General features: G+C 38.6%; 1 protein-coding gene across 3 annotated transcripts in view; it reads left to right on the top strand.

The window, feature by feature from the left end:
• st3gal3a (ST3 beta-galactoside alpha-2,3-sialyltransferase 3a) overlaps nucleotides 1-15,405 on the top strand; it is a 144,949-nt gene extending 129,544 nt beyond the window's left edge. The window contains exons 11-12 of one of the 3 annotated variants that reach the window (XR_007898568.1): nucleotides 9,239-9,384; nucleotides 12,949-15,405. Coding sequence is in view for 2 of the 3 variants with exons in the window: in XM_051711406.1 (XP_051567366.1) it covers nucleotides 12,949-13,038 (90 nt within the window). In the remaining variant the exon portion in view is untranslated. Of the gene's footprint in view, nucleotides 1-9,238 lie in introns of all 3 variants that reach the window. The other 2 variants (XM_051711407.1, XM_051711406.1) reach the window with 2 other exon arrangements.
• Nucleotides 15,406-16,943: the final 1,538 nt, after the last annotated feature.

Raw genomic sequence — 16,943 nt, 5'->3', positions numbered from 1 at the left:
GAGCAGATGTAATCTCTGATTAGTCTCTCAAAGCATTTGCTGATGATGGGGGTCAGAGCAACAGGACGCCAGTCATTTAAGCAAGTTATTTTTGATTGTTTTGGAACAGGCACAATGGTGGATGTTTTAAAGCATGTGGGGACTACAGACAAAGAGAGGGAAAGGTTGAAAATGTTCGTAAAAACACCAGCCAGCTGGTTCGCGCACACTCTGATGACGCGGCCCGGAATGCCGTCTGGGCCCGTGGCTTTGCGGATATTCACCCGTTGGAAGGATCGGGTTACATCCGCTACAGAGTGAACTAACCTCTCTGTAGCTCTCTCCACGAGGGTGGTCTTATTTCCCTCAAAACGAGCATAAAAAGTATTTAGCTCATCCGGGAGAGAGACAGCAGTGTTCATGGCGGAGTTTTTATTCCCTTTAAAGTCCGTGAGGATGTTAATTCCCTGCCACATGCTTCTAGAGTTGGTGGTGTTAAACTGTCCTTCAATTTTGCTCCTGTACTGGCGTTTTGCGGTTCTGATAGTTTTTCGGAGGGCATAACTGGCTTGTTTATGCTCCTTCGCGTTCCCAGAATTAAAAGCGGAGGTCCGCACATTAAGTGCCGCGCGAACATCGTTATTTATCCATGGTTTCTGATTCGGATAGATCCGTATTGTTCTGGTCGGAACCACGTCCTCCACGCACTTTTTGATCAAACACATTACGCTGTCAGCGTAAAGCTCGATGTCGTCATCAGAGGCGGACCGGAACATCTCCCAGTCCGTGTGATCAAAACAGTCTTGTAGCATAGAGTCTGATTGGTCCGACCAGCACTGGATCATTCTGAGGGTGGGTGCTTCCTGTTTCAGTTTCTGCCTGTAAGCGGGCAGAAGCAGAATGGAAGAGTGGTCCGATTTGCCAAATGGTGGGCGGGGGAGGGATTTGTAGCCATCCCGGAAGGGAGAGTAGCAACGGTCCAAAACCTGGTCCCCTCGTGTGTTGAAACTAATGTGCTGGTGGTATTTTGGTGCAACTGATTTTAAACTGACTTTATTAAAGTCCCCGGTCACAATGAACGCGGCCTCAGGGTGCGAGGTTTCCTGCTCACTTATACTCCCATACAGTTCCTTGAGTGCCCAGTCTGTGTCGGCTTGTGGGGGAATGTACACAGCTGTGATAATGACCGCTGTGAATTCCCTCAGTAGCCAGAATGGTCGACACAGAAGCATAAGAAATTCCAGATCAGGAGAGCAGAAAGACTTGATAGAATGTACATTCCTCTGATCACACCAGGATTTGTTGATCATAAAACATACACCATCTCCTCTGCTTTTACCTGAGAGGTCTTTGGCTCTGTCCGCTCGGTGCACAGAGAACCCCGTGGGTTCAATGGCTGAGTCTGGAATCTCCGCAGACATCCAAGTTTCCGTAAGGCAGATAATGCAGCAGTCCTTTGTATCTCGTTGGAAAGAGATCCGCGCTTTCAGCTCGCAGAGCTTGTTATCCAGAGACTGAACATTTGCCAGTAGAATAGTGGGTAGCGGGGGTCGATTTGCACGGCGTCTTACTCTGATGAGAACGCCGGCTCTGTTTCCCCTTTTCCATTTGCGTTTCCGCGGCCATGCAGCCCAGACAAAGGGCTCCGCTTGCGTGTTTGTAAACAACGGGTCGGCATTGAGAAATTTGAAGTCCGGTTTACAGTGTGGAATTGCTGAACCAATGTCCAAAAGTGTTTGTCTGTTGTAGACAATAAGGCAGACAACATCCAAGACAAAAAAACCATAAGAATTGTGAACAAAACAAACAAAACACTACTATGTTGTGTCGGAGCTCGCAACGCAGCAGCCATACTTGGCGCCATCTTGATGCAATCCTATCCTGTTTGCTCGATAAGCAAATTGAAGTGGATCTAGAAAGGGTCCAGTGATGTTCTTCAGGTGGGCCAACACCAGTCTCTCAAATGATATCATGACCACAGACGTCAGGGCGACAGGTCTGTATTCATTAAGTCCTGTGATTTTTGGTTTCTTTGGGACAGGAATAATGATTGAGCATTTGAAGCAGCATGGGACTTCACACTGCTCCAGTGATCTATTGAAAATCTGTGTGAAGATGGGGGCCAGCTGGTTAGCACAGGATGACATCTGGGCCTGAAGCCTTCCTCGTCTTTTGTTTCCGAAAGACGCGGCTCACATCATCTTCACAGATCTTAAGTGCAGGTTGAGTAGCAGGAGGGGGGAGGAGGGGGGTTGCAGGAGGTGTTGGTGTTTGTGTGAAGTGAAGGTCAGAGTGGGTGTGGGGTGTGAGATTTGGCTTTTCCAATCTGCAGTAGAACACATTCAGGTCATCAGCCAGTTGTTGGTTCCCTACAGGGTTGGGGGTAGGAGTCCTGTAGTTAGTAAATTGTTTCAGGCCACTCCACACTGATGCAGGGTTGTTAACTGAAAATTAGTTTTTCAGTTTATCAGAATAGCTTCTTTTAGCCACTCTGATTTCCTTATTCAGTGTGTTCCTGACCTGATTGTACAAGATTTTATCCCCACCCTTGTAAGCATCCTCTTTTGCCTGACAAAGCTGACCTGAGTTCTGGTTTGTCCATGGTTTGTCGTTGTTGAACTTTAAATAAGTCCTAGTAGGAATGCACATATCCTCACAGAAACTGATATATGATGTAACAGTATCTGTGAGCACGTCCAGGTCTGTGGCTCCAGCCTCAAAACCACTCCAATCTGTGCAATCGAAGCAGGCTTGTAGTTACCGCTCTGCTTCATTGGTCCATCTCTTTATAGTTCTTACTACTGGCTTGGTTGATTTTAATTTCTGCCTATAGGTTGGAAGAAGATGAACCAGACAGTGATCAGAGAGTCCCAAAGCTGCTCTAGGGACAGAGCGATATGCATCCTTTATTGTTGTGTAACAATGATCCAGTATGTTCCTGTCTCTGGTGGGGCATGTGATGTGCTGTTTGTATTTGGGCAGTTCACGTGTGAGATTTGCTTTGTTAAAATGCCCAAGAATAATAATAACTGAGTCTGGGTATTGTTGTTCCATGTCTGTGATCTGATCAGCCAGCTGTTGCAGCGCTGTGTTATACACACGATATACACACTCACCAGAATAAACGAGGAAAACTCCCATGGCGAGTAGAAAGGCTTACAGTTAATAAAGAGCACTTCCAAATTAGGACAGCACATTCTCTTTAACATTGTTACATCTGTACACCAACTTTCATTGAAAAATGTTAAAACTGACTGGAAAATGATTACTAAACACAGGACAAACAAACAAAAACAACAAAAGAACTGAGGAGCTCCACACTGAGGCAGCCATCCACGGCGCCATCATGATGATATAATTCGCCTCCGACCCTACTAGATCTATGCCTTGCCTCCAAAGAATTATTCATTCCTTTTCTAAGTTCTCAAGATACAGAGTTAATTGGTCTAAATCCGAAGCTTTGGCTCTGACAGCGTACTGCCTGGTATCGGCTTTTAAGTATTTAGGTATTTTATTCCCAGCAAATTTGTGTGATTTAGTTAGAGTTAATTTTGACCTTCATTACATTTATCTATGATTGGTAAGGTTATTGTTATCAAAATGAATTGTATTCCAAAATTCAACTACCTGCTACAGTCTCTTCCTATAGATGTCCCCCTCTCTTAATTCAAGCAATTTGATAGCATAGCGAAGTCCTTCATTTGGAATGGTAAACGTCCCAGATTACATTTCAGTAAACTGCATAGGCCGATTGACAAAGGTGGGCTAGGCCTACCCAAGATTTTGTTTTATAATTATGCATTCAGTCTCAGACATTTGGCTCATTGGTCACTTCCACCTGAGATAGCCCCTCCCTGGTTTTGTATTGAACAGGAAGTTCTTGCCCCTATTTCGCCATTGCAAAGCATTTCTATCAAACTAATCGGAGAAATTAAGTTACACCCTATTATCTCGCATTTGCACCCAGTATGGACAAAAGTGTCCAGAGTGTTTAGTTCGGACATTTATTTAAATGTTACCTCGAGCATATGGCTGAACCCAAAATTATGAATTAATAAGTCCCCTTTCTGCTGGTCAGAGTGGATTGTGAGGGAGGTTAATACACTCAGTGACCTATATGAGAGTGGAGTGTTGAGATCCTTTGAAAATTTGGTTCAACATTTTGGGATTCCCAGATCTCAGTTCTTTAGGTATTTACAGCTGCACCACCTGCTCTGTACTATTTTTGGGAGTAGCATACACCCCCTAAAGCGGAAGGTACTCTGGGAGTGGTGATTACTGTTTTTGGAGAAGGTCATGAGGCATCAGTGTATTACTCCCTGCTAATTCAGAGTCTGGGGGTCATAGCTTTAACTTCTGTCAAGAGATTATAGGAGAAATATTTAAACTTGGTATTGGAGGAGGGAGTGTGGGCTAGGATTCTTAAAAACGTCAAGTCTGCATCTAGAGATGCACGGGTGTGCCTTATGCAATTCAAGATTTTACATCGATTCTCTTGGACCCCCTCTAGATTGTATAGGCTTGGTCTTAAAGACACATCCACCTGCTGGTGATGCCAATTAGAAGACTGAGACACAACCCATGTTTTTTGGTGGTGTGTTAAGATCCAAGAATTTTGGTTGAAGGTTCAGAGTTTTATGTGTGATGTATTGGGCACTCAAATTTAATTTTTCCCCAGACTCTGTATTTTAGGCGATGGGATGGATAGGGGATAAACACATAAAAAATTGGGTCTTAACCAGTGTTATGATTGGTAGACAAATTGTTTTAAGGGGATTGAAGTTGGCTGGAGTGCCCTCATTTCAAGAATGGTGCATGGAGATGGGGAGGGTGGCGGCTTTCGAGGAAGCATCATGTAGAAGGTTGGGGAATTGGGATTCATTTGATGGGAAATGGGGCAGCTATTTGGCATTTTTGGAGGGCTCTCAGGGAGGGGCAGTGGAGAGAGAAGTTTAGTTTTAAATGTGTGTGATTATTATTATTATTATTATTATTTTATGTCTATAATCATGTGTGACCACAGGGATGTTGTTGAGGGTCAGGGTGGGATTGGGGATTGGGAGGGGTAATAGTGGGGGTTAAATGTTGATTCTGTGTATATTTGTTTTGCTTTTCTTTGTTATCTATATGAAGCAATAAAAAATGTTAATTAGGGGGAAAAAAAGCATTTTAGCATAAGGCTGCAACAACAAAATGTGAAAAAATGAAGGGGTCTGAATACTTTCTAAATGCACCATTTATATATATATATATATCTCCAAACTCCACATTAAAAAATAGAAATTCACTAAAATAGCACCAATTTAAGGAACATTAAACATTTACCAAAGTCTAAGTGGGATGTTGACTGATTGATAGGACTCATATTCATTGCAATGTGGATTAAATATCTTAAATCCTCATCCTCCACAATATTTATCATCATCAGGCTGTCTTATCACTTTGAATATGGAATGCACATGATTTGTGATATGAAAAGTGCATCTTGTTGTGCTTTTAGTGCTGGCACTGCCAATGGAAATATAAATAATCCGAATTGTCTGGTAATTATTAGCTGACGTTTCAGAAGCTCGGCGGCAATTGGTAAAAAGTTTAAATTATGTTAAATCTGAGCGGAGCGTCAACAGACCCTCCACGGGAGAACAAGCTGCAGAGCAGGCTTGTAAGAATTTACATACTTATGTGGTAAAATGCTGACTTACAAAAGACACAAAGAACTTTTGTCACAAGTCCCATAGGCATTTATTTTATAATAGGTCCTTTCTCTGGCACGGACTCACTGTTGTATGTTTGTTTGTAGTGTGTAACCGAGTGTAATGTCCTCGCTGCACACATTGCAAGGGTCCGCCCTCTAACAGTGTTTACAACTCACACGGAGCTGAATAAAATGTCAGAATCTAATGTCAAATCGGTACATGCCTTAACCGCGATTAAGAAAAAATTTACGCGTTACACATTTAAAATTAATCACATGCGTGAACATGTTAACGCTGACAGCACTAGTATTTTTCCCATAATTTGTTTTCTATAGGGATTTCATAAAATCTCTCAAAAGAGTTTTAAGCCATGAACCAACCAGCTCCGAGGTGAATCACAACATTACAAACTTTGATGTAAAGCCAATAATATTTGAAATTGAACCAAAAGAAAAAGGCACAAGACTGTGTACTCAATTTCTTTCATGAGGGAATGAACTACAATCCCATGAAGCATTGCGAATGACGTAATTGAATTAAAAATGGGAAAATATAAAACTATTGATTTAAAGTTGTTGATTATAGGTATAGAAACAGTGTATTTAAAGTATATTGCAAAATATTCTGATATGTACAAATATTTAAATAGTTTTGAGAGTGTAGGGAGACTGACTTGAAGGTTTTTTTTTTTGCCACAATTCTCTGATTTGTGGATTTTTCTCTGGAGGTTCATGGGGAGTGTAGCTCTTCACCATCCACTAATAAACACTATTTTTTTTTAAGTTGAAATTAATAATTCCTTTATGGAAAAATTAATGGGATTTTTACTTCCAGAACCAGACTGTTGCTCTCTGTTAGGATGACGGCATACATTTTCATTCCACCAGCTAACAGAATAAAATAAGTTATCATAATATATAACTCTGCAGTGAGAATGAGCAATTCAGCAACAAAGTGGTCAGAGTTGCCAGTGGTAATGCACACCTAAACAAGTGTATCTGCAGCAGGTTTCTTTTTTACTGTTAATATGAATAAGAATTAATTACATGGATTTTCCTTTGTCAAGTACTAAAAACCACACAACAAATTTAGTCTTGTCTTTCATTCCTAAAATAGCCAAATGCTTATTTCATATATTTTATATTTTCATATCTTTATTTTCCACAGTGGACATTAATTGGGAACATGTGATAACCAGGTTCGTTTATGATTTGTTTTTATGATTTATTTCCCCACACACAGAGGTCAAAAGAGAGCAAAAACCTTTAATTGTAGGGGTCAGAGAGAAGGTGGAAAATGGACATGATCAACAAAATTATGCATTCATTAACATTATTAGTGGACTTCATGGAAAAAAACTTAAATGCTAAAAATGGCTTCTTTAAACTGGAATATGCTTATCAAGAGAACTGAATGAATGTTTGTTTGCTTGTTTCTCCAAACCCAATTTTCCTCTGACTAAACACTAAAATACTTAATAAATACACCAAACCAAAGAATACTCAAAATGATGAGTACTAAACTGCTGTAAAATTTTCTGATTAAAATATTTTATTTTTTCACTGGTTATGATACAAGGCACAAATCTTTTATTTTGTCTAAATGCTGATATTGGCTGATATTATGACTGCATACTGTGTATGAACATTTCTTAAACAGAGTATTTACTCAAACTTCACTCTTCACTAAAATGCATTTTATGTTTTCAAATTATGCATTGACAAGGCTGTCAGTAGATCTTTACACAAATGGTTGCAAACACTTTAAATGGTCCTGTTAACTGTCCAAGTAGGTGCAGTTAATAGTCCGCTGATAATCAAAACTTCTCAAAATGGCCAAATATTTGTCAAATAATTGGCCTTGCTGATTTAACAGTCTGTGAAATCATTTATTTCTTCATTGTTTATGAGCCAACTAAGATGGCAATGTGTTGATAGTTGATAAAATTTAGATTTTTCATCCGAATTATCGAGTGAGCAAGGAAATAAGATTTTTCACATGTACTGCTTTCATTATATACTTTGATTCTACTCTTGCATAGCATCCTTGCATTCTTTTTTCTTATGAGGGAGGAGTTAAGAAAAATAAAGAAAAAGACAAAGAAAAAATAAGGATACACAATTAAAGAAATGAGAAGCACCCCATGATGGAGTGACAATGAGCGTGTTTACATGCACGTTCTTACACCGATTATGCTTAATAAGCTGACAAAGCATGTGGTCATGTAAACGCAATAAACCGCGTTCCTTTATCGGTGTAAAGGCCATAAAGGCTTATGAATAACCCGGTCGACACAGGTAGATTTTTGCCCTTTATGCCGATTTCACGTGACATGTAAAACCTTACCCCGTGTTCTTACCGGCTCATCCAATGTGCATATATGTTGAGCACATGCCTCTTCAAGATTTGATGTCAAAAGTAGAATCGATTATTTCAAATGTCATGTAAATGCGGATTTCTTGCCTTGTCAGATAAAAAAAAAAAAAACTGATTTTAGAGAGTAATCAGCGTATTGGTGTGCATGTAAACGGGCTCATAAAAAATTAAAAAAAGGCTCTGTAGTTGACCGTGTGATCATCCGGGATCTTGAAAGGACCAGACAGCACCTCACATCCTTGCTGTTAAATCAGATAAGGAAAGGGTTAAATTTGTATTACAATTTTGCAAAATGAAGTTTTTCAATTATGAATTGCTGCAAACTGATTATTAGTGAGTAGTTTTCAAAACAGATTGTTTATGCACTGCATTGTGTGAATTTAAGCTGATGTAACTTTTTGTGTTAAAGAACTTTCTCCTATCCCAGCTTTATGTGTAGAGACAACTATAATAAGCCATTCATACGTTAATTTTCTTGAAAACTGTAAACACTGTGTCTCTGTTGCGCTTAGAAAACATATTTTGCAAATACGTTTGGTGGCGCTAGTGGCACAGTAATTACACACTTCAGTCTCATTATTTTTATCCACATAATTTTCAACCACCTGGCATTCATGTAGGGCGGCAACTAACGATTATTTTGATAATTGAGTACTCTAACAATTATTAGAATGAATGATATAATCAAATATTGGGCGATTAATGCACCTTTTAATCAATGGTTCTTGCTAAAACATTGGTGATCTTACATGGATTCTCTTACATGACAAGCTGCACAATCTGTCCTACGTGTAACATCACCAAGTGTCTAAAACAATGTTTTTGATTTTGTGGATTCTCTTAATTGAAAGAGATGAAAAATATATTATTGATAGTAGCCTTTAGCTTGCATAGTATCCTTGGCAATTTCTAACAATATTCTTGTAAAAATACCAGAAACTGTTTAAACAATCTAGACAAACCATATATTTTCATAATCTTTTGTTCCTACAGACTGCACATTATGGATGTTTTTCTGATCTGGCACACCAAATTCAAACTGGACTAGCCAACATGATCGATTTGTCAAAACGTGGCACTCCTAGACTGTACAAACTAAATTTCCACTTGTGAATTACTAAGATTATTATTCTGCTCCATTGATTTTTAACACACTGTTGTTGTCTCTTTGATTTGATCTGTTTTAGATGCTTTGATTCAGCAAATGAGTGTGGGAGCAGTAACTTGGATGCCTCCAACCATAGATGAATTACGGACTGGGCCAATGGGGCCAGTGCCCAGGGGCCCTTGACTACTAGGGGCCCGGGTGGGCCCATCAACTTTGAAAACAAATGTTTGTAAATGCTTAAATATATGGGCCCAACAGCTTATACAAGGCCCCCTCAACGGGGCCCTGTGACTATGAGGACCCTGAGCCCTCTTATAGGACCCTTTTGACTTTCTGTTTCTGAGCCACTCTTTAATCTTATAACGCCACCTGGTGAAAGTTCCCATACTCTTCTGGAAGTAGAAGACCTTGTAAAATAATTTCCAAAATAGCTACCTTCATATTTGATGCACTCATCTTTTTTATGTGAAATCTTTGCTGATTTTGAAAAAATAAAATTAACAATAACGTTTATATTGTTAATGATATTTCAAAAGTAGTATTTATTGAATTCAAGCAACGTGTTTATTATTTTATAAAAAAATAAATAAAAAAAAGTAGGTTTAAACAGGTTTAAAAATATATAATTTTCTGACTTTTATTTAATATGTTACGCTTTATATGGTTAAGATTTATTCGTTGTATAAATGGGCTATCGTACAAAAAAGTTTATTATTCATTGCTATAACTGCATGTTTGCCTTACATTACAAAAAATAACTTGGCTTATAGGTGGTTGGGGAAAAGAAAATATTGATATTTTACTGATATTTAATAAATATTGATATTTATTATGTTTACAAATGCTTGAAGTTAGATATTTTTACAGGTTTAACAGAAAAAAAGAAAGAAAGAAAGAAAGAAAGAAAGAAAGAAGAGAGCATCTTAAAGCAGATTAAAGGGCTTGTGTGTAAATTTTGACAGCTGAAGTTTGAAATTAAGAACATTCCAAAACTCGTAGCTCAGTTTTTATTTTTTTTCTCCCCTTTTCTCCCCAATTTGGAATGCCCAATTCCCAATGCACTCTAAGTCCTCGTGGTGGCGTAGTGACTCGCCTCAATCTGGGTGGCGGAGGATGAATCTCATTTGCCTCCACATCTGAGACCATCAATCCGCGCATCTTATCACGTGGCTTGTTGAGCACCTTACCGCGGAGACATAGCATGTGTGGAGGCCCATGCTATTCTCCACGGCATCCATGCACAACTCACCACGCGCTCCACCGAGAGCGAGAACCACACATTATAGCGACCACGAGGAGGTTACCCCATGTGACTCCACCCTCCTTAGCATCCGGGCCAATTTGGTTACTTAGGAGACCTGGCTGGAGTCACTCAGCACGCCTTGGATTCGAACTCGCGACTCCAGGGGTGGTAGTCAGCGTCAATACTCGCTGAGCTACCCAGGCCCCCAACTCTGTTTGTACATGTACTTAAATATTCTGTCAATGTAATGTAGTCTAGGGGATTTTTGGCCACTTTGAAACGGCTTAATTATGCCTTCCCAGGGCTTTTTGAAGGAAGAATAATAATGGTAGCCAAACTGTAGGGTCTTTCCAAACAGAATTTTCTAAAAAATGACCAAATGACCACTATTTTTGAGCCCCACACCTTTCAACCCTTCAAAGCTCTCACAATGGAGGGTAAAGTCTTTGAAGGAAATAGGGTATAGGGATGATCACTTCTGAATGGAATGCACCCCATCATTCAGATGAGTTAGAAAAGATATAGCAGCGCAAGCCAGAACTACCTGAACTCTGCCAAATTTCACCAAACCCTTGCATAGATACTTTAGGAGCCAACTGTTTTTGTTAAATTCATCAATATTTAAAGTGCTTGATGAAGTTAAAATATTTCATAATTTATTTTGGCCCCTTTAAATATATGCATTTTGTATGCATAATTTGTAGTATTTACATTGAGTTTACATTATGTATAAAATATTTTAAATTGGTACTGTCTCTTGAACAGTGGCTGTTCAGCAAATGTGCTGAGTGGTTTCTTTATCACAGCCATGTGTTTGAAAGACGTGTGTTTGAATTAATCTGACTGTAAATAACAGAACAGGTATTAAAAGAGACTTAAATCAATGAAAATCGATTGCGTAGATCTCAACTTTAAAAGAAAATTGGCCCCTGAGCCCTTGCTAGTCATAATCCGCCCCTGCCTCCAACTACATCTTTTTTTTTTTTTTTTTGCTGTTATTTTTTTTGTGTGACGAAGATAAATAAACTCTAGAAACTGTGCGAAAGTTGTTTTTATTTAGATAATTGCTTTGCACCAAATTTCTTGAATATATGTTGAAATTTCAACAGAAGTGATGTAGAATCAGATTCTAACATCGATTCAATGACATAACTTGATTTTTTTATTTACATTTCAATTTTGTTTCAAGATTAATGCAGGGTGCAAAAGTGATGTGGAAACAACAAGTTGATTCAGCAACGTTAACCATCGGTGATGCATGGTTTGGGCTACTGGGGTTTAAGCCCCGAATGTGTTTATAATCTTGAAGTGATGTCAAAAGCACCAGTAACTCTTTATCTAACTGACATTAAATAGGAATATATGTACTGTATAAGTTAATGATACCGGTCTTGGTATCGATAATGCCATGTACGTGCTGTCTTGTTGACAGCTGCTTTACAGCACTCATGCATACCTGCGTGCATGCGAGACGAGTGCTCATGACTCGCGATTGCAGCTGTATGTGAATGGTCAAAATGGTCTTGGTGAGGTTTTGGAGATTTTGTTGAGTTGGTCCATCCAGATGCAGCAAGTACCAAATATTAAGATATGTAACCCTGAAAACAAAGAGTAATACATACAGATGTGCTTGAAGAATTTGCAAATGTTAAGTTACAAACAAGGACATTTGCAAAACTCTTTTTTTTAAGAAACGATGCCATGAACCTCGCAAACTTTGGCAAATCTACCAACTACTTTTTTCATGATCACCTGTTTTAGCTTAGTTACGGTTTCTGTCTTCTAAACTAATCAATAACACCCAACAAATCAATAATAGCCTATCAAACTTGTCAATTGTACAATGTGCATCGAACTACGGAAAGACGAAAGGGACCAGAGTTGTTTTTTAAAGGCACGCAACTTATCTTTGAGAATTTTATCTTTGAAATTTTGTTACATTTCAGTGTTGTTTCAACAAATTTGATGTAGAATCAACATCGGATTCTACCATTGATTTAATGTCTTAACATTTATTTATTTTTTTCGATATTGTTTCTGCATTAATTGAGAGTGCAAATGTGATGTAGAATCAACATCAGATAGTAATGTTAATTCAGTGCCATTAACTTTGACAACACTGTTTCAATGCTTGTTGGCTATCTAGAAAGGCAGTAATCGGATGTGGTGAAGCTCTTCTGTAGGGTAATTCTGTCTATATTAGGTCCAAACTGTTTGTGCCTGCAGACCACTCAGTGTAGTTGTTGATATTTCTCATGTTTTGTGTATTTAGCATGTACAACTGATATTGTAACGTTGGCATTGGTATTGATGGCACTGTATTTCATTGTTATGTCATTTTCTCTCATGTGCAGTGTGTTGAAAGAACTTTACTCAGTAGAGCTCTTCTGTTGTTGTACATGTCTGCTATTATGGCTTCTGAAATCAAAAGCAAACAATGTCACAGTGCTTTTTAGAGCGGCACGTGATAACCATTTGAATTTTTTTTGTCTATTTCTGAACATTTACCCTATTGTGTCTCTTTTTCCTCTCTCACACACACCCAGTCGTGGACACACAACATATCCAAAGAGAAAGAGTTTCTCCGGAAGCTGGTGAAGGGCGGAGTTATTCAGGACCTGACCAATGGGATCTGACGTCACTCCCTCGTCATACAGATGACAGACCGTATTCACCATCCTCCCATGTGGACAGTGTGGAAATCCCTGCTGACAGACTTGTTAATGTGAGCGATCGCAGGTCATAAAGCAAGAGATGTATGAGCCAATCACATGGTACCTCTGGAGGAAGTGTCCTCGCCTCATATGCTGACAGTATCTATGGCAACCTAACCTCAAACACTAAGCTTTAATTAGAGGAATAGTTCACCTAAAAAGAAATCTGTCATTTCTTACTCATCCTCATGTTGTTCCAAATCCTATTGTAATTTTTTTTTCTGGTGGAGCACAAAAGGAGAAATTTCATGCAAATGTATTTTCTGGCAATCACATCTGTTAACCTCCAAAAAGTGGCAAAAAAGCACCATGAAAGTATTCTGTATGACTTGTGCGCTATATTTCAAGTCTTCTGAAGTCATATGATAGCTTTGTAGTCTTTATTTTAGAGAAAAGTGGAGTGTATACAGGAAAGTAGGGATGAGAGAAGAGAAATGGGATCAGAACATGACCCACACTGGAATCAAACATGGGCTCGGGGGAGCCAACTTGAAGTTCGCTGATTTTATTAATTTTATTTGTTTGTGGTCAGTTAATTTGGTTACCAGCTAACTTAGTTAATTTATATCACGAACAATCTTGCCCTCCTGTTAGCTGTTTATTCGGTAGCCGAATCATTGTGTCAAGTAAGTTGAGCTCGTGAATCGAATCAGTCCGATTCATGAATGAATCAGTGAATCAGAACCAGTTCTTTTCAATGCCCTGTTGAAACATCCTCTTCAATGACTGTGATCCAGTTTACCAATCTGAGACACTGATCCAGTTGCAGCGGTTCTCGAGTGAATAATGACTTAAATTCCAGTCTGTTTCTTACACAAAGCTATTGAATGACTTCAGAAGACTTGGAATTAGTCATGTGGACTACTTTTATGAATGTTTTCATTGTCATTTTTGCAGCTTGATAGATGTGGTCACTATAAACTGTCTGTAACAATTCAAGGATGGGCAAGGAGGAGGCGGGAACTGGCTGAACAGTAAACAAAGTTTTAATGTTAAACTTAACTTAAAACAAACATAAACAAACACAGATACACGTGCAACATGGCCACATGCGTCTCTCTCTCACACTCTCGAACTGACACCTCCAGCTCCCCTTTACCTTGCTCTCCCGCTGATCAGCTGATTCAGCGCCGGCCGTGCACCATCACAGCCCGGCCACGCCCTCCTCCTCGTCACACTATCAAATGGAAAAGAGCTACCAGAAGATTCTACAAACTTTTTTCAGTGGAAAAAAAAAACTAGAAACAGCAGGTTTGGAACGATTTGAGGGTGAAGAAGTAATGACAGAATTTAAATTTGTATTGTTAATTATTCCTTTAAGATGCAAGCCACGCAGGAGAGAACGAGTCTGTCTTTGCGCGCCGCAGCGTGATCAAGACTGACACCTCTGCTACTTTCTCCTGTTTTTCCTTTACTCCACAGTAGAGACGGGAGTGGTTTCTGATGTGAAATGTTTGTGTACATGTACTTAGTATTTATTAGACAGTATTTTAATCACCATTATTAAGATGCTTTATTTTTTAAGCCAGGTAAACTTTAATGCTTTAAAACTGTTCTCTTCAATCTCAGGCTATGCACTACTGCACAACACCACAGAACAAATGATTGTCGACTTTGATTTCCTGCTGCTCTTCTGTTCAGAACTGTGCCATTAATCAGCATTCACTTGTTTCCTGCAGCTTGCACATGTGTATTCCTCTCTGTGTGTAATCTGAACGTGAGATATAGGAGACTGGGTCTATTAAAGTATTATCAAGGTTTATAAGTTCTTGAGTCCAAAAGGAGGTTTTCATTTCAGTTGTAGACTGATGCGTTCGAAAATATTGGATAAGGGGCTGTTCACATAGAACACATATTTGCATCTGTCTGCACTGTTTCGGGAATGTTTGTCTGTGTAAATATGCACTTGATGGACATCTTTGACATTGTAATATGTCTTGCTGATTTTTTAGTCTTGTGTGCCTTAGCACCCGATTTTTAAGACTATATCAAGTTAACTTTTAGAAACGTGCCCTGAGATAACTGCATTCTGTTTAATTTGCAGTTTTGAGTAAATTACTTCTGAAATGTAATCTGAAACTTAATAAAGTAAAATAATCTGATTATATTCAGATTGATTATTGTATGTTTTGATGAAAATCAATCAATTAAAGTGTATTAAGTACCAATTTGCACATTATTTAAGATAACCATGATCATTATGCACTTGTAATTGCAAACTGCCATCTAAATTTAAAATCATTTTAAGGGAATATAAATCCCATGAAATACTTGTTTTATATTTATCACCTTAAGAGAAATTATGAAAGAAATGTATTACTGTTGCATAATAATACTATTAGATGCAATAATATTAATCTAATATTCATTGTAATAAAAATAATAATACTAAATAAAATTATAGATACAAATAAATACAATAATAATGTTTTATTACTAAAATATAATATTCAGGTGTGCTGGGTTCCAAAACAAAAAATGGACTGTATCACAGCTAAAGTGGACCACAAATTATTTATTTATTTGTACAATATTTACAGAATCATTTAAAATGGTTTAATATTTGGGAAGTAATTATACATGTCATTCTACACTTTGTTAGATTTGTTTACAAAGTCTTACAGGAAATTAAGCTTACACTTAGATTTTATTGCATTGTATGATTGTATACCATTTAATTGCCGGGCAGAATTGTATTATCCTGACAGCCTTATATATATATATATATATATATATATACACTGTACTTACTGTATATAAGATAGATAGATAGATAGATATGAAGTCAGAAGTTTACATACACCTTAGCCAAATACATTTAAACTCAGTTTTTCATTACATTCCCAGTGGGTCAGAAGCTTACGTACACTTTGTTAGTATTTGGTAGCATTGCTTTTAAATTGTTTAACTTGGGTCAGATGTTTTTGGCAGCCTTCCACAAGCTTCTCACAACAAGTTGCTAAAATTTTGGCCCATTCCTCCAGACAGAACTGGTGTAACTGAGTCAGGTTTGAAGGCCTCCTTGCTCGCACATGCTTTTTCAGTTCTGCCCACAAATTTTCTATCGGATTGAGGTCAGGGCTTTGTGATGGCCACTCCATTACCTTGACTTTGTTGTCCTTAAGCCATTTTGCCACAACTTTGGAGGTATGCTTGGGGTCATTGTCCATTTGGAAGACCCATTTGCGACCGAGCTTTAACTTCCTGGCTGATGTCTTGAGATGTTGCTTCAATATATCCACATAATTTTCCTTCTTCATGATGCCATCTATTTTGTGAAGTGTACCAGTCCCTCCTGCAGCAAAGCACCCCCACATGATGCTGCCACCCCCATGCTTCACGGTTGAGATGGTGTTTTTCGGCTTGCAAGCCTCACCCTTTTTCCTCCAAACATAACAATGGTCATTATGGCCAAACAGTTAAATTTTTGTTTCATCAGACCAGAGGACATTTCTCCAAAAAGTAAGATCTTTGTCCCCATGTGCACTTGCAAACTGTAGTCTGGCTTTTTTATGGCGGTTTTGGAGCAAAGGCTTCTTCTTTGCTGAGCAGCCTTTCAGGTTATGTCGATATAGGACTCTTCTTACTGTGGAAATAGATACTTGTCTACCTATTTCCTCCAGCATCTTCACAAGGTCCTTTGCTGTTGTTCTGGAATTGAGTTGCACTTTTCGCACCAAACTACATTAATCTCTAGGAGACAGAATGCGTCTCCTTCCTGAGCGGTATGATGGCTGCGTGGTCCCATATTGTTTATACTTGAGTACTATTGTTTGTACAGATGAACGTGGTACCTTCAGGCATTTGGAAATTGCTCCTTAGGATGA

This window comes from Myxocyprinus asiaticus, chromosome 12 (genome assembly GCF_019703515.2).
Source record: "Myxocyprinus asiaticus isolate MX2 ecotype Aquarium Trade chromosome 12, UBuf_Myxa_2, whole genome shotgun sequence".
Lineage (NCBI taxonomy): Eukaryota > Metazoa > Chordata > Actinopteri > Cypriniformes > Catostomidae > Myxocyprinus > Myxocyprinus asiaticus.
The sequence above is the reverse complement of the archived record's forward strand: the minus strand, read 5'-3'. Positions and strand labels throughout refer to the sequence as shown.